This window comes from Cryptomeria japonica, chromosome 11, assembly GCF_030272615.1.
Source record: "Cryptomeria japonica chromosome 11, Sugi_1.0, whole genome shotgun sequence".
In the NCBI taxonomy this organism is placed as follows: Eukaryota; Viridiplantae; Streptophyta; class Pinopsida; order Cupressales; family Cupressaceae; genus Cryptomeria; species Cryptomeria japonica.
In genome coordinates this window covers 675,500,640-675,519,363 of record NC_081415.1, presented here as the reverse complement: position 1 = coordinate 675,519,363, position 18,724 = coordinate 675,500,640, and the positions used below count along the sequence as shown (strand labels likewise).

General features: G+C 35.4%; 1 protein-coding gene across 1 annotated transcript; it reads right to left on the bottom strand.

Moving 5' to 3' along the window:
• Positions 1 to 9,927: 9,927 nt before the first annotated feature.
• On the bottom strand, positions 9,928 to 11,470 carry LOC131038192 (E3 ubiquitin-protein ligase PUB23). The gene has a single exon (XM_057970539.2). It carries the CDS (start codon positions 11,331 to 11,333, stop codon positions 10,101 to 10,103), a length of 1,233 nt encoding a protein of 410 aa, XP_057826522.2. The 5' UTR covers positions 11,334 to 11,470; the 3' UTR covers positions 9,928 to 10,100.
• Between the last annotated feature and the right edge of the window lie 7,254 nt (positions 11,471 to 18,724).

The window sequence follows — 18,724 nt, the reverse complement described above, 5'->3', positions numbered from 1 at the left end:
GTTCTTTTCACCAGACCTCACCGGATCTCACCAAACCTTAATCAATCTTCCAATATGAATGAATTATGAACTAAAGATTGGATATCATACTCTAGTTGCCATCAATGACAACATATGATCATCAATGCAGTTGTTCTTGCCAGCAATATCCCCCTTTGGAATTGATGGCAACACTTAGTGAAAAAAGAGTAAGTGACGGACCAAAACCAAGATATATACACTACAACCAAAAAAACTTTAACTACAAGATTCCAAAGAATCAAATAATCAAAGAAATCTCTCTAGGATCAATATTTTTCACTTCTCTACACTCTCCCTTTGACATCAATGGCAAAGGTAGGGTCTGAGAAACCAGAACTTGAAGCCAAAAATGTTATTTACATATCTACATATAGACTTAACTCACAAAAAATTAAAGATATCTGCATAGGAATTGTTTAATGTGACCAAGTGACTATCCCAATCCTTATGCAAATTCTCTAACACTGTTATTAGACCACTGAATAGATAAGCTTGGGCTTTAGGTGTCTTTAGTTCTACCAGATCACTATTTTCTAGAGAATTATGAGAATCCTTGAGAGCACTCAGCATAGTGTCTGTCTTAGAAGTAATGAGATTCCTAATTTCTCCAACTCTACCAATTATTATCTCCCAGTCATGGCTCGGGATTATGATTTTATCAAGTAATGATATAACCTGAATTTCATGATTTCTCAATGATACTAACAAGGGATCAACTGAACGAGATATATGTTCAAGCTCATCCTCATGCACCTTAGACTTCTTCTCAATATCTGTAGTGAACTTGGTCAAAGATAAGCCCGATTTATATAAGTTCCCACCTTTGGAAAATGCATCATTCATTCTCTTCATATTGGCATCTACAGTGACTCTGTCTTTGGTGATCATTATTTTCAAATTCTGAAGCCTCTTTGAATTAAATTCATTTTAGAATTTCACCTCAACAAACTTTTCAAAAGATTCAAAATGTTTATCTATAGAATTAATCAAACTCTTTAATCCCCCGAACAGAATATTTGAAGTATCCTTCTAAAATGAGGGCATTAATTTCTCCAAAATACTAGTTGCCAAAGTTAGCAACATGCTATCCTCTATATGAGATTTCAAAAGATCCTCACCAGATTTATATTGAGAAAATGATGCAAGTTGAAGCTTTTGAATTGGAGAAAAAGAAGCAAGGTTGATTAGACCTTGAATAAACTTTGGATCATCAATGACTTGCTTTCCCTTCACTGTCTTTGCAGTATCTTTTTCCTCAGTCTTGACTTCAACTTTAACCTGCACCTTTTGTTTTTTAGCATCCTTCTCAAGAATTGGAGGATTAGCAGTATCAACTAGAGAATTTTCAACCTTGTCCTTTCCATCATCTGCCTTTCCTACTTCATTTGTACATGTTTTATCATTATCTTCTACAATATCCTCAACCCTAACATCACTCAAATCATCAACCTGTACTTCCAGAATAGAAGTATTATCTTGTATCTACGCTTTCAAATTGTCCTATGATGGTATGCTCTGTTCTTCTAGATGAAGTTCTTCTTGCCCTTTGACCTGATTAACTTCATATTGATTATCCAACAATTTTTTTTATCAAAATCTTCTTTTTTTCATTTGCAACTTCATCAATCTTCCCTAACATGATTTTATTTACTCTATGCTTACCCTAGAACTCATTCTTTACTAATTTAAGCAATCTTTCTATCTCCTCCTAAGAAATGACTGAACATAAATTGACTGATATATATTCTTTCAAGTCCTCAACTTGTTTATTTTATTTTTGTCTTCTAGTATCCAAGATTTCATACATGCTCTTGGGTATAACTATCATTAATTTAATTAGAGTCTTAATATATACATTTAGGTACTCTATTGTAGCTTCCTCTAATGTTATTTTGTGGGTTTCATCAAAATTGTCATACCATTCTGCTAATGGCTTCAGGTTACCATTCCTAACAACTTCATTCATAGTCTATTCTAATGTTACAAGAGGCACAATAGTGAATTTACCTTGTTTTAGTGCCTCATCAAACTCAGAAGTTTTGGATTTCTTGCTAGATATTGTTCTACTAGAAGGCTTCTCCTTTGTGATCTTAGTGGCTTTTGGAGCTTTGGCCTTCACCTCCTTTACCACCTCATTAGATTCAGTATGTTCTTCATCAATGGTCACAAGTCTAATTGATTTATTTTTCTTCTCACTTCCACCAGCTAGTTTGACTGAAGGTTTGGGTTGGCTTGCTGGATTTTCAATACTGGAGGAGGGAGCTACACTTCTAGCTTGACTGGGCTTAGGAGCTATCATTGGTTTGGACTTTTTGCCTACCTTCACTATTTTCTCCTTGGAGAGAATGTTCCTCTCTCTGGCTTTTCAGAATTCCTCCTTGGTTATCGTCATGCTCTCTGCAAGAGCCTCAACCTCTCTCCAGACCTTCTTTTGAATTACAGGCTTCTTGAATTACTGATGCAATTTTAGGCTTTTCTCCTTGTATGTGTCAAACCTCTCCTCATTGGGATCCACCAAATGACTCAGCAAATGTTGTGCATATAATTACAAACTTTTTTCATCAACCTCATAGCACATTGGCATGATCCATACCATCTGGGGTTCTACGGCTTCCATTAGACACTAGTCGATATCTACCATAAAACAAATGGTGTTCTGATATTTCTCTACAATAGCTTTAGGGATTCTTTCCCTCTCATGCAATTCCTTTTAGAAGCTTTTGAAATAACCCCATAGATTCTTGTTTTAGACCTCAGAGTCACCGAAATTGTATTAAAATTCATGAATCTGAACTCCTATAGCTCTATCAAATGCCCATTATACTTGCTCAACACTCAGAACCTCTTGCCCCAATTGTTATTGGCCTATTATCAAATTTTGACCCTGTCGCATTGGTCCCAATGTCATTCTTTACTGCCTTCAAGGATGGCAGCTCTTCGAATGCACATAATCTTATTACGCCTTGAATGATTATCTTGGTGATTTTGTGGGGCTTATCCAACCATATGAACTCATCATGTACTTAGCTTAGTATGAACCAGATCCATTCTTGTTCATACAACATCTAAAACCTAACAAATTGCTCAAAACCCTTATTTTCCAATTCTTGAAATTCCATTTTCAATACCAAACTTTTGTCTGATAGTTGATTATTGTATAGATTCAACATTTGTGAGCTACCCAATTCCTCAATGGGGCAGTGTGTATATACCCTAGTTTCTTCAATATGCAGTACTCTATAGGGCATTGATGAAAACACACTCTTAGGATCATCTTCCATCAAAATGAATGGATGATTCTTGAAGTTAGTACATTCACACTTAGCGATGTTCACAACAAGAGGGGTAGCGGTACCAGATGCAACTATTCTTGCAAATTCACAAATTTCAAACTTAAGAAAGTTCTAATGATAAATGCCTTGCACCTGATTAGGGTTTCTCCCCAAATCGCTTTGAAAATCTGTAGCACTTGATCTTGCTTGATAGCCTTCTTCACAGAGCTCTTAAAACTTCTTCTCTTCAATCATAAAGTGAGAAATGAAGAGGTTAAATCACTTTTTATTCACCACAAATCTAAATTTTCACTGTAATAAATGAACTTTCCCTAATACTTCTTAATACTCTGCATTTCACAAAGAGATTTTGTGGACCCTCAATTTGGCTCGAACTCTTATGGAAATCCATCATAAACATTTGTGATCATCACATATACCTCTGTAACTTGCCAGAATCAAGCACAGATCTCAAATAGGGGGTTTGAAGGATTTTCATGAAAACCTCCCCCTAAGGACGCATGCCTTATCTTAGCTACCAGATGAGGTTCCAGCACCAGAATCAGATGCGGACCCATTTCATGCATTATCATCACTCTTCTTAACCCAAGTCTTCTTCATATAATCTTTTATCTCCTCAAATTTTTCTTTTCCCTTCTCATCTGCCTTGACATTCTTATTCTTGTCTTCCGAACCTCTCCTATTCATATTTCTACTTCTACAATACTTAGCAATGTGACCGGATTTTTTTCAAGCATGACAAAAAACATTTCCTCATATAGGTATGAAGTCCATCTAATTTCCTCTTGATATGCATTGATTAGCAATATGTCCAAACATACCACATGCATAACATCTGACATTTATCCTATTTTGGAAAGTTATTCATAATACTTTTGCATACATTTGCCTTAAGACCATATTTGTTACATTTGAAACATTTACCGGTAAAAGATAGACCATTATTGTTCATTCTATTTTTGCACTGACTAGCCATATGATCAATTTTATTGCAAACAAAATAGTTACCATTGAATTGATGAGCATTAGGCTACCTTACCGAAGGCTTTCTTGAGTTGTTCTTCTATTGTGTTGACCTGAAGATTTCACCTTTCTCAAATCCAATACCTTGAGTGGCATTAGGATTCTTCTGACTGGCAAGAATCTCATCAAGCTTGTTTGAGCTAACTCAGAACTTATCCTTTTATTCATTTACAACATCAAGATCATATCTAATAAGAATGATCTGCCTTTCCAGATCTTCCTCATTTTTTTTGGAGTCTTGCAAGTCAAGGTTTAGTTGTCCATTCTCGCTCTCAAGCCTACAACATTCTTCATATTTGTCTTTCAGGGATTGAGAAAGCTTCTCCTCATTCTTCTTCCTTTTCTCAATCTCTTTTTTCAATCTCATCACAATGGCTTACATCTCATTCTTTTGGACTGTATTGGCTCTAACAAGTCTGTCACATTCTTTAGTCTTTTCCTTTAAGGCTTCTTCATCAATTCTTTGAATCTCTTTCTTTTTAAGCTGATCAACAAGATCCTTTGTGTTTTCCCTTGATTTGTTCAACTGATCTTTCAACGTTTCAATGTATTCCTCAACATCTTTAAGATTTTCTTTCTTACTAGTTTTCATCTTGTGCATGATTAATATCTTCAAGAGAAACAACTAGTTGCTTTCTAAGACTATCAAAATCCATTGATTCACCTTCCTAGATCCACCTCAAGTTGTTAGGCTTCTTTTGAGGAACTAGGCTTTGATAACAATTGTTGGATTCAAGGAACACTAGGGGCAGGGGGGGGGGGGGGGGGGGTGAATCAATGATCTACAATTTTTAACTTTATTAACCTGTTCTTTCAACCTCTTAATGCAAATGAAGAAAAGTAAATTGTAGAAACACAAAGAAAAGATCAACAACACCATAACACCAAAATTTTTACTTGGAAACCTGGTTAAGGGAAAAACCATGGTGGGATTCAAACCCACAATATTAATATACTGTATTAGAAGTATGCAAATGTTACACAAGGGGAATGCACAGACATTCAAGTACACTGCCTAGAGCTCATCGCTCAATTGCAAGTAAGGGCTACAACCCAGAAGGGTCACTACCTTAAAAAATAGTTACATATAATAATTGGAATGTTTGAACTGATAAGAAGCATCTATCAATGCCAGAAATAGTTCTGGTTAAGCACAAGATACTTTGATCTGCACCACTACTCTGCTCTAATATTTTATTGTATTCTAGAGCACAAATCCTTCAACCGCGCACATGAAATGACACACAATCAATCATACACACTTCACACATAACCATTGATCTACCAAATGATCAAATCAACTGGTCTTATATATCTACAACATCAATTTAGGTCTTCATAAAGTCAACCCAAAACACATAACATGCATCATGAAATGTGTTACCTAAGACAGCTCAATCCTATCCAGAAACAACCAAGCGGACCAAGATAGATTGTCTACATGCTTCCCACATGTCGGCTCAACAACCTCGAACTTGCAAAAAACCACCAAAATCAATCCAAAAGATCCGCACAATGAATCTTCACATTCTACTGCCACAAAGAACTGTTCTACCAAAAAAAGGTCTACAAGATCTTACAACTTACTCAATTCACAATATCGGAGACCATAAGCCTGGGATAAGGCATATTACACATCAACAATGCATATCTGAGATCCACAACCACAAATACTCAACACAACTGAATTTCTAACCACAACACTGTACACTCTACTGGATGACCTATTCTTCTCATTGGACCTCACCGAAGCTCAATCAATCTTTCGGTATGAATGAATCATGAACTATAGATTGGGTATCTCACTCTAGTTTCCATCAATTATAGTATCTTATCATCAAATGCAGTGTTGCTTGCCAACAAGTACAACGACCCATATATTTAAGCATTGCATTGAAAATTTTATTACGTACAATGTTTTAATACTATTTTTTAATTTTACTTTTGAAATCTCTTATCTTAGTGTGAGGATAATCATAAAATGATCTATCAAATTTAATGCAGTTTTCTTTCATTACTTTTTCTAAATTGAGAGTCACCTATTTATTTTGTTATGATAAAATTAACTCACTAATTAGTTAACTATTGAGTGATTTGTTTAGAATCATAGACATTTATGTTTAAGCTCTCATTTAGAAATGAGATGGACATAACTAAATGAGAGATTTACTATTATAATGTATAAATTATTCATATAATGACCTTTATTTAACCTTATTTGTCATACTTAAATAATTTAACCACAATATTCCATAAGCAGACTAGGATATGAATTATGTTTGACTCCCTTATCTTTGTCTCCTCATTTCTAGAGAGTCCCTTGCATATGAAACTCCTAATCCATAATACCATATGTTTTAGTGTAGTTTGAGTTTAGTTAATATCTTTTGAGAATTTAGCAACAATTATTTGAATGGATTAGTGTTGATGCAAGCCAAATTTTAAGATTCCAATATTATTTTTATATCATTTATAAGGATTAATATTTTATTATAGAATATTGAATAATAAGTTTAAAAATTATTTGTAGGTCTATAATTATTATCACACATGCACACACACACACACACAAAGAGAGAGAGAGAGAGAGAGAGAGAGAGAGAGAGAGAGAGAGAGAGAGAGGGGGGGGGGGGGGGGCTTGACTAGGGGTGGGGGCTTAGTTTAGTAGGATGATAAATCTAGAATATCTTGGAACTCATTAAATAGATACTATGTGTGTGTGTGTGTGTGTGTGTGTGTGTGTGTGTGTGTGTGTGTGTGTGTGTGTGTGTGTGTGTGAGAGAGAGAGAGAGAGAGAGAGAGAGAGAGAGGCTTGACTAGGGGTGGGGACTTAATTTAGTAGGATGATTAATCTAGTATATCTTGGAACTCATTAAATAGATACTATGAAATTTTTATTTATTAAATGGGTGATTACACTTAGTATCATTATATTATCATGTCCTATAGATTGGTTTATATTACCTTGCACTAAATGATTAATTACTACTATATAATAAAGTTTCCTTTATATTGAGGTGTATCTTCGTTCGAGTTAGTGATAAATGTTAAGTGCGAGATTCCCTTATTATTGAAATACTATCCCTAAGGCATTTTTGGCCAAGATGTTGATTTAATCAAGTTTTGCTAACTATTATTAGTTAGATTTTTCATTACTATGTATGCACATATATAAGAATTTGCATTTATATATTTATACATACTTTTGATATTACCTTCTTATCATTAATATTTGCATACTCATTTAAAAAATGAATCTCTATTATCTATGTATGCTTCATGAGATGTGAATTTTAGCTATCATTGCACTAGAAACAAGATGATCTATGAATAGTCTTATTTAAAGGCCAACTTAAATGTATAGATTCCTTCTTGCATGAATGATAGTGCATCTCCCATTTGGCATATGCGTGATGATTGTTTGTCTTTATTTGAGAAAGTAGATATTTCTCTTTATGTGTTTGTTAAGTTATGTTTCATGGAAGGGTATAAAATATGGGTAAACAAAGAAAGATGATCCTCTTTTTAGAAAAATCCATGATTTTAAAGTGCTTTGGTTGAAACCTTGTTTACTAAAAATAGATGAATTAACCTAGAAAATTGCTTAATGTGTTTCTTTGCCACATCTTCATAATAATACATTTCACTTCATTAGTACAAATGCATGTAGATGTATCAAGTTGCACAATAGTTTCCATCCTACCATTGTTTCTAGATAGTTGGGATTTTCATGTAGGTTCAGTGGTTCTTTGTGTCATGAAGAACTCTAGGGAAGCATAGCTTCGTGGTTGGGCAGAAAAGTGCCTAGTCCACGTTCCTGTCCTTTGACTTCCAGATGAATATGTGGGTCAACAATGACCAAGGACTATTGATATGAACTTGTATTTATCATTTTCTACTTGTACTTAATAGATGTATAATTGATATTGCATGGCTTTATAGCCAATGTATATCTGATGTATATGTTCTATTACCTAGAATAAGCACTTGAACCTTGAAATTGTGTTTATGACATCAAGTAAGTATTGGAAATAAATTATTAATTATCCTTATCGATGTGGAAAAGGTGTATTTATTTGATTATGTAAGACAATTAAGGCTAGGAGCCTTATAGAAAAGGATGCACGAACAAGTGAAAACTATAGATCCACCATTACGTTGAACTTCGAAGTCGTAGAACCAAGGAGACAGAAAACACCATATGAAAACACAAGAGTAGGAGTGTGGGAGAGTTCCTTTTTTTTATAATTTAATTAGGTATTGTTATGATATCAAAATTTCTCTCGATCTCTATTTGGTGACAATCATGTAAGAAATTAGAGTTTATAAATATTTGTAAATATTTATTATTAAATAAAACATTGACTTGCTTTGTAGTGTAGGGTTTTTATCTTAAAATGTTTTTGCTACAAAAATCAATATTATGATATACTGTTTTGTTGTGAAATTTCTTTTAAATGCAAATATTTTATTTATTTGCATACATATCTTCTTTCATAGATTAGTGTAGCAAGTGTATTCAACACATTTACTTCCTTTCACAATTAAAATGAACAACTCATATATACAAGCGTTAAAATATTTCTTTTAAATTAAAGAATATAACATTCATCTTGAATTAGGGTTTTTTCAAATTCTTGATATATTTACAAGTTAGGAATGTTTATCATAACGTAATATGTAGCCTTGGTAGATAATTACAAACCAACATAATATGTTAACCATGGAAAATAAGTCCAAACCAACATGATATTTATGTTTGATCGATCCTCTATTAATATTCGAAGTGTCTTCATATGGCGAATAGCTTCTTGCATTATATCAATTATTTTGATGCTTCCTTCAAATACCAAGGTAAGCATTCAATGCTTGCAAAGACGACATGGGTCATTCCCTAAAAATTTTAGAAACTAATTTTACTAAATTGAAGAGCCAGATGAGTTGCCCACAGCTTGGACAATCCCTTAATTCATCCCGTGAGCACTGCAACAGAGTAGATTGCTAAAGTTCCGAGGTACGATCTTGGTTCTTTTACCAACTACTATAAGCTGCTTCTGTTATTCGACCACTGGAAAGTGCTTCAGGAAACATATGGATAATAGTCTAATACTTTTAGGGCAGGGATTCCATGCACTTAATACTTTAGAATTTCAAACATCAGTCATATTTTCAGAAATACTGTCTAAAAATACAAAGATCAGTAAACTTCCTTTACGGTAACAACAGAACAAGCTCTCTGGATGGCAATATTCTTAGACCGTCCTGACAGTTTTGGCAAGAACTGGGCTGCTATGTAGTTCGTTTCTAGAGACAATCATACCGACCACACACCATACTTTAGATAATCCATTGATGTAAACTGATTGAAAGTGAGAGGAAAATAGTTCATGTGAAATAAAAATTTAAAGACGGCACCATAATCCATTGATGAAAATTTAAGGATGTCCACATAGAAAAGCTTGGAACGAAAGGCTTCCAAGAAACTTGCATGAGGATAATGTAAAAGTAGTATGTGAATACATTGGACAAAAAGCTTGAAAACATTAGTGTTTTTTTTTGTCTATAATACCGTTACATCCCTTGAGTTTTATAGACAGTATCAGATCCAAACTTGCACCTATCAAATAGCATGGAAAAACTTAAACGAATTGTTGGCTCTTCTTGAATTGAGAAAGGGTGCTACTTTTTTCTGTAATTTTTTCCAATCTATGTTTTCATATAATGATGTTCAACTTACATTCTCTATTACTAATATATTCACAATCAAAAGATCCATGAGGGAACGCAAGGCGAGTTCTTCCAGCAGTTACTACGGAGTTTGAGTATCTCCATTGCCTTGGTCTTAGTCTTGGCCGTGCAGTCCACCTGCAGGACCATGCACAGCTTTGCAACAGCCCCAACTTGCAACATCTCAATCATGACATGCTCAGAGGAAGAAAATTGGCAAAGCGACCACAGGATTCGAACAGCTTTCTCACTAGCCAGTTGAGACACTCGAAGGATTTTCTTAGTGACCGCAGGGATGCCCATTGCGTGGTCAGCCATGGCAGCGGTTCCTTCTGTACATCCACAAAGGACGTCGAGAAGACATAACATCCTCTCGCAGCTGTTCTTTTTCTCGGGGCTCTGATCAGGAAGCAATTCGATCAAAGCAGATACGGCACCCGCTTCGATTGCTTTCTTTCTGCTGCTCCTGCTGTTAATAGTGATCGCGGTTAACACCCCAAGGGCAGCCACAGTAGCCTGTTCGCACACCTCCTCTGTTAACACTTCCAACAACCCTTCAATTAAATCATCGCTAGCGTTCATAACAAACCGTTCCAGGACTTTCCTAGACACCGTCTGTGAAAGCAGCGCAGCATGAAAGCGGGCTTTCGAGGTGCCTCTCTTGAGAATGGAGCCCACGGAAGCCAGGCACTTTGCACTGGCGAACAAATCTAACGTCTTGTCTGGCAACGGAATTAAAGAATGGAGAATACCCAAAGCTTCCTCACAAGCCACAGCAACGTCGTAACTGCAACCCGTTTCATCCTCGTCATCGGATTGGCTTTCTATGAGAGAGATCATTGCAGCCGGTGCTTCAGACGAAGCGATGCACCGTCTGTTGGTCTCGCTTTTCTCCGCCAGAGACCTCAGTTTTTTCAAGCCCTTCAATCGAAAGGGCGGCGCCGGCCAGGTCCCGATGTCTCGAAGCAATTCATTGAGCTGATTAGTATCCACGGGCGGATCTGGTGTGGCGATGAGCGGGACGCCCATGGAGGAGTTGGCGATGGACCAGTGTTGAATAAGGCGGCGCAGTGTGTGATTCGGTATGAGTTCTTGATTATTCAGGATTTGCTTTGTGGCAGGGCAAGTGTTGTTCCCCATTGTAAAAATCCACTTCTCAATGCTCTCTCTGTCGTAGGTGACGCCTGTGCACAGAGTCACAGGATCCTGCATGAGTTGCAATGATATTGAACACACAAAGTAGGAAGGAATTTCTACCTCCCCCTCCATTCTGCTCGCACTGCTGCGAATAATACCACGGAATCTCTCGGCGCTGAATTTAGTTCTCGGCTTTGAAATCGTATCCCTAGATACTAATACAACCAAGATAAGGCAACTGGAAAGAGTTGCAAGCCCTTGGGAATGTGGATAGGTTTTATGCGTGAGCTGTTTTGTTTTGGAATTAGTCTCTGTAACGTCTACGCGCTTACTGTTTATAGACAATTGGCAATCGTTCCAGCCTATCCAAAGATGCGGTGATTGAGATAAAGTCAAATCTAACATGACGGTGACAGTTGGGGCAGCGTCTATTAATCATTCACATGCACATTTGACTGTGTTTGATAAGTAATTGAGTAGTAGACCGATTCTTAAATACAAACTGAATCTTCTTAACTAAGAAAAATGCAAAATTAGATGATAATTAACAGGGTTTCATGTCAATGATAATAAATGCATTTTTAAATATTTCATAATACAAATATTTTAAATTGCTTGACGCAGCTCATTATATTGAACAATGCTTGAAGGAATAGCATAAAATACATGTATAAAATTATATTTAATTGTCGATATTATCTGTCAAGGTGGGGAATATCATTTTAAGAATTTCAAACCATACCATTAATCTCAGCCACGTAGATACCATTTCATGGCTTATTAGGAGAAATGAACAAACCAAAATATTCACGCCACCTCGAGTGTGAATGCATTACTGAGAATGATGTTTTGATGTTATATGATAACAATGCCTTTATCTTGAAAACGAGAAGATTACTGATTTATTTTTTGCAACTGTAAAACTGACAGCACTAAGCAATTTGACTCTATAATATGTTATGATTGGTGGCTAAAGCTGGTCCGTGATAACCTATTCCATACGCATCTTCAATCGTTGCTTTTTCACATGACACCCTTTTACTATTTCAATCCAAACGAGAAGAAGCGTTCCCTTCAACTTTCTATCATTTTGTATCAAAATGCAAAATTTGAATTGGAAGTCATTTCTGTGAGTCGGTTATTATTTAAAGACAAAACACAGATTAGGGCAGCTTTCCTAGATCGGTTACTTTAGCCACTTTATTAGTAGGGGAGAGGGACTAGTAGTCATTAGGGTTAATTTCGTCAACATGTAGTTGTCACATGAAATGTCGTAAGACCTCCGTTTTTTTTAAGAAATGTAAATGGATACTAACTATCTACAACTAGGGTTTGAAGGCGTGACTCATCGTGCAAGTCGTCAAAATAACACGTCTAGTGCGAAGTGTCAAAAAAATGACTTTTTAAAGATTTGACCAAAACTTAATCTAAAAATCCCTAGTTGTTGAATAAAAAAATATCATTTGTAATTAATATAATATCGTATTTTTATGTAAAATATAACTTATATGAAACGTAAATGGACCAAATACCTATTAATAATCATCAATGTGTGTTATCTATAACTTTTATATCCAACACCAAAGGACCAATAGTTGAACACAAAAACAACATATTATGATATAAAGTAAAACTTATATGAAAACGAAGGGACCAATTGTTTAACACTTAAATCTTTGGACAATCCCTCATATTTCATGGAGAAAAACAAGGTATTTATTGTGTTCACCTTTTATATCTATGATAAGACAAATTACTAATATGAAATACTCCAACACATATACATTGCTACCCCAATAGTTGTACACATAAGAATAATATTTTTACACTATATTAACACTACTTGTTTAAGTGAGTATCTTATTTTATAAATGACACACTTATAGTGGATAACTATGACATTTTATTTAAAACAAAAAATAATCTATTTCACTTGTTAATTAATGTATTTATGTCTTTTTAATATAACATTTATAGGTTCTCTTATGTTCAAGTATTGGTCCATTTTGATCAACATTTGTCAATTTTTTTATTTACATGTGGATTATTTATTTACATTATATAGTATAAATATGTGGCAAGACTGGATATTATATGCACAATCGCTATAACGACTGTTGGACCCCGTACAATTATAGGTCCCTCTCCCCTAGTTCAACAGTTAAAATTTAAAAATTAATTTTGAAAAAACCTAAAGTGCATTATCTCCACTTTAGGCACTTTTTAAAATTTCATCGTCATTCAGTTTTATATCTATAGTTTACTGATAGATTAATGTCCTTCCTAGGTTCTATTAGGCTTTAGCTATTTTGTATTTTTAATTTTTTTATAGAGAATTCAGGGTTTTTTTTCTGATTAGTTTTTTTTATGGAGAAGAATTAATATTTGTCAAGTATTTATTAAATATTTAAAAATAAAATAATATTTTTGTATTCAAATATTTTTCTTATTATGCGATTAAAGTAATTTAATTAGTTTTTTTCTTTTCGATAATTCACTTGATTCTTTCAATTGTTGCATAGCTTATAACGAGCAGAGATAGATGTCTTGCTCTCTTCTTTTAAAATATTTTTGGCACTCACTGACAAGTTTCCAAAGGTACATCCACATGGTGGCTCATACTAGATTGATTACTTTCTATTTCCAAATCTCTCAATTCAACAAAAGGAGTCTGATTAACCAACTTCTAAGTTTATATTGTATATCTATGGACCACCATATACCTAGTGAGCTCATGCCCATCACATACTATTCTATGAGCTTGAATGTTAGGATTGTTATCAAGGAATTTCAAGAATCATATCTAGATCACACTTGATTTTGTTGTATTCTTCACTTCTGCACTTGTACAATATATAGAACTATATTTTTTAAAAAAAATTGGCACATTGTTAGGCATATTACATTCAAGTTCATATACCAACATCAAGTATGCATATTCTATGTATTGCACATAATCCCCTTGAACAAAACTCTAAGTAACTTCAATTACTAGTAATCTATATTTTCACAAATGTGATTTCACAAGGTAAAATATTCTATACACTCATCACTCAAATGCATATGCATTTATTGCAAGACCTAAATTTTATAATCAAATCACTTACATGTGCATCAAGTGTAGAACTTTCACACAGATTCTTATAAAAAAATAGCTATACAACTTGATTAGTTCACATTTAACAAAATAATTAGATGCTATGATAAAATATGAATAGGGTGTATATAGACATTCATCAAAACCTTAAGGATTTAAAAGAACTTTGTTAGATATTATAGTTGTGACTACCTTGTTAGAAATTTATACAACTTGTGAAAGAATAGACAAGGTGCTTGAATGCTATAAAGTAGGCATGTATACAACTACCCTCATAGACTTTATGAAAATGTAAAATTATGTTATACAATTTTGTAGTAGTATTGACCACATGGGATAAACCTAACTATAGTGCAAATTCCAATTTAGTAGAAGACTTATTAATTTACATGTTGGGCCATTTTTCTATGTTTGTGTTTAACATAAGGTGGTTTCTAATTGTAGTACATATAAAATAAATGTATGTAGTAAATTTTAATTATTGTAGACCTATATTAGAAGTAATGTACTTTTACAATGAAAAATATTCAATTCTTTCACTACTCATAAGTAATTTGCATTTTCTACATTCACAAATCTTAATAAAAGGATTATTTAAACTTATATACACCCCAAATATGCTTCACTTCTCCATATTTATTTATCATAAATTAGTTAAATAATTCCATATTTAATTAATTTTTCTAATGAACCTCATAAATTTATTATTCTAATCCATGGCTTAATTAAATTAAATAAATTAACTCAACTAACCTTAATGTTAATTAATTAAAACCACTTAATCTATTAACCACCAGAGGAGTGGTAGAGGCATGAGGAAGAGGCACATACTTATCATCAAATACCTTAGCCTAATTTGAGGTATGTAAGATATTTTGCAAAATATCTTCATAAGAGGTTCATTAACAAGAGAAACATCATGGGTAGTGACTAGAATAGGGGTGAACCTATTGTGTATCAAAAATGATAGGAGAAACATGAGGTTTGGGGTGAGCTTTCGATTGCTGGCCTTATACCTTATATTGAGAAATTTCATGGCTCTAATCCATGGGTGACTACTATTTTTGTGGAGGGCTAGGATGAGAGAATCCTCCAAGTCTATGGAATAGAGTTGGTGGTTTCTAAGGAGCTAGTGGCGAAGGTGTCCAATACTCTGGTGGAAGGAAGGAAATTCTATAGGGTTGGGAATGTGTTGTTGAAGCCATAGCAATTTTCTTTGAGAAAGGGAAAACGGATAAAGTAGAAAGAAATAATAATGGTGGGTGAAGAGGGTGAAATATTTGGAGTGAAGATAGAATGGTCAAATATAATAAAATATGCAATAAACACATAAAAATATCTAAGAAACCATTATACCTTAGTAATCTTCTCCTTCTCCTTCTAATTGAGCCTTTGAGGAAGCCAAAGTCCCACCCCTTCCTTGGATTGATTCGATTGGCTCTTTTTTTGAATGTGGATGGCTCTCTAAGCTTGTGCACAATGCTAAAGGATGATGGAATGGGATGGATTGCATTGGCTAAGTGATGGGTGGATGATAATTTGGCTAGAGTTTTGATACTTGGTGAATATTCTAGATCCAAATTGATAGCATAAAATTTAGTGATTTGAAGATGTCAAATGAAGGAGTGGGGCCTCCAATTTATAGGAGAAGAGGGGAGGAAGTGAAGGGCTAGGATTCCAAGATGGAGGGCCAAGATTGCATGTGAGCCCACACATGGCCCAAGAGGAGATGACAAGACAAGTGTGGAGTCCAAGAGATATGCCTTTAAGGCATTTCTTATCTCCACACTCCTCAAGGTTTATTGGGAAGGCTTCCCAATGCACTTAGGGAAGAGAAGAGGAATTAAATATTCCTTGAGTGATGAGAAGAAGGAATTAAAAATTCCTTAAAAGAATGCTAATAGGGATTGGAGTAATTTAGAGAGGAATTAAAAATTCTTTGGGTGAAGGGATACCTAGAGAAATGTGACCTAGGAAAAGTGACATTTAAGGAAGGTGGGTGAGTGAGGAGACAAGGAGTTGACTTTGTGGCTAATCATGAGGATTGGCCACTAGTAACTCATTTGGAGAGGGATTAAAAGAATGTTTAGGTGGGATTAGGACAAATGGGATTTGTAGGAGGATTTGACTAGGAGAGAGAATGAGTGGACGAAATTAAAAATTAGGAGAATAATGATAAGTGATATTAGGAGAGCTTCTAGAATAATTCATTAGGTTAATGATGGATTAGGAAAAGGTGATTATTAGGAATCACCTGGATCAATTAATTAATTGAGATTAACTAATTAAAGTGGGGATTTAGAGATAATTAATTTTAGGGGTTTTAGAAGAATAAAGGTAGATTGATTTATTAAATAAATCAATCACTAGACTATAGTGACAATATTAATTATATTTAATTAATATTAAGAAAGAATAGGGATTGGCATAATTAATAAATTAATTATGCGAGGAAATTAAATAAATAAATTAAAATAATTAATTTAAGTGTCTACATTTTTCCCCTCTTTTACATAGTGGCAAATTTGGAAATGGGTGAAAGATAGTAGAAGGATGCCCCAACATAAAGCGTAGGTGATGTATGCCCCCTCGATAATTTTTTTGGAAAATTGATAGAAAATTCTCGAAAGAAAAAGAAAAGAGAAGGGGTGACAAGTTAGCGAGAAAGAAAGATAGAGGGGATTGAGAAAATAGAAGAGGAGATAGAAGGAGGGAGAACACAAACATAGTGGGCCCACAAGGGAGTCCATATAAGCCACACAGGGCCCAATGAAGGGTCATTGTCACACATAAGCATTGGAGCATTTTAGAGTCTAGAAGAAGAGAAGGAGAGATGGATCACATTCCAACATGTGTGCACCGTGCCAAGAGGGTTTACTGGTATAACAGACCTTAGGGCTATGGACCACCAGTATGTACAACTAATCCTCTTTCTGATTTTGTAGATTTAGGATAGAATTAGGGCTTAGATTAGGTGTAGAAGTCTGGTGAGGTGGATGCATTGATTGTTGTTTCAGCGCACTCACATTTTGTAAGGGGATAATAGGGGGTTCTAGGGCGAGCACTCACGTTTGGCAAGGGCACTCATGCTAGGGACAGTTAGGGTTAGGTTTAGGGTTGGGAAAGGGTAGGATAACATGAGCGTTTGCGCTAGGGAAAGTTAGGGTTAGTTTGGGGAGGGAGAAGGGGTATCGCGGCATGGGCGCTTGCGCTAGGGTAGATTAGGATTAGGTTAGGGAGGGAGAAGGGGTATTGCAATGCGCGCGCTCGTACTAGGGTAGATTAGGATTAGATCAAGGAGGGAGAAGGGGTATCGTAACATGGATGCTTGTGCTAGAGTAGATAAGGATTAGGTCGGGGAGGGAGAAGGGGAAGCGCAGTGCAGGCAGTTGCATTGATTAGGTCTGCAGACTCAAAATCGGAGTCGGTTAGCACGTTCGATTGTGGCATAGAGCAAGTGCCATAGGTTTTGCGTGAGGGCTAAGTAAATCAACGCATGCACCAAGGGAGAAGAAAATGGGAGATTTTGTATAGAAGATGGCTTGGGGGGATCATAAATGTGTCGAGAATAGGATACGGCCAAGAATATGAGATGACGAAGTGGTTTTCTTAGGTGCAGGTAGATTTGAGACCATTAGCATTGAGGGAGTACTGACCAGCGACCATGAGACTATATGGATAGTTGCAGTTAGATGAGTTGGAGACCCTAGCTATTGTGGGATTGAATTTCGTCGGTCAATGGTCGAGGATTCGAGCTCACACTATGATGATGACAGCCTTAGTAGAGAGATGGGATAATAGGTATAACACCTTCCACCTACCTACCGACGAAGCAAGAGTGACCTTACTAGATGTATGGAGGATCTTGAAGACTCCCATTCACAACGTGATCCCAGAGTACTGGTTAGATGCACTATATTTCTACCTCTGAGAGGTTTATGAGTATGAGGCATTGTCGAAGTTGGACAGGAGCAGGATGTATTTGGGCAGGACAATGTGTATCTGACACATTCCTCATCTTGCACTTGTGATATGCGGGTTTCTGAGCAGACGGATCATACCTGATCCTGGAGGACATGGGTTTCTCGTTGGATGGAGCAGATGTATTTATTACATGATTCATGATTGTGCACAGTATGCTTGGGGAGCTACAATGTGGGCTTAGTTGTACCATGAAATGCATCTTGTAGTATACCGGGAGTATGCCTGCCTATCTATAGGGGTGACTCTTCTTCACATATTGGATTCAGAGCATATTGCAGTTACACGATCACTAGGTGTACAAGATAGGTGGGCTCAACAGCCATATATAGACAGGTATAGGGGCTTGTTACATTATACACGGATAGGATCGATATGGTTTTGGTGCCGCCTTTTTTACGAGCTTTTGTAGTTTACATGGCAGCCACTTTTGAATAGTGAAATA

Bases quoted from the DNA above. Each gene is read 5' to 3' on its own strand.
- LOC131038192 (XM_057970539.2), bottom strand. From the start codon at position 11,333: ATGGAGGGGGAGGTAGAAATTCCTTCCTACTTTGTGTGTTCAATATCA.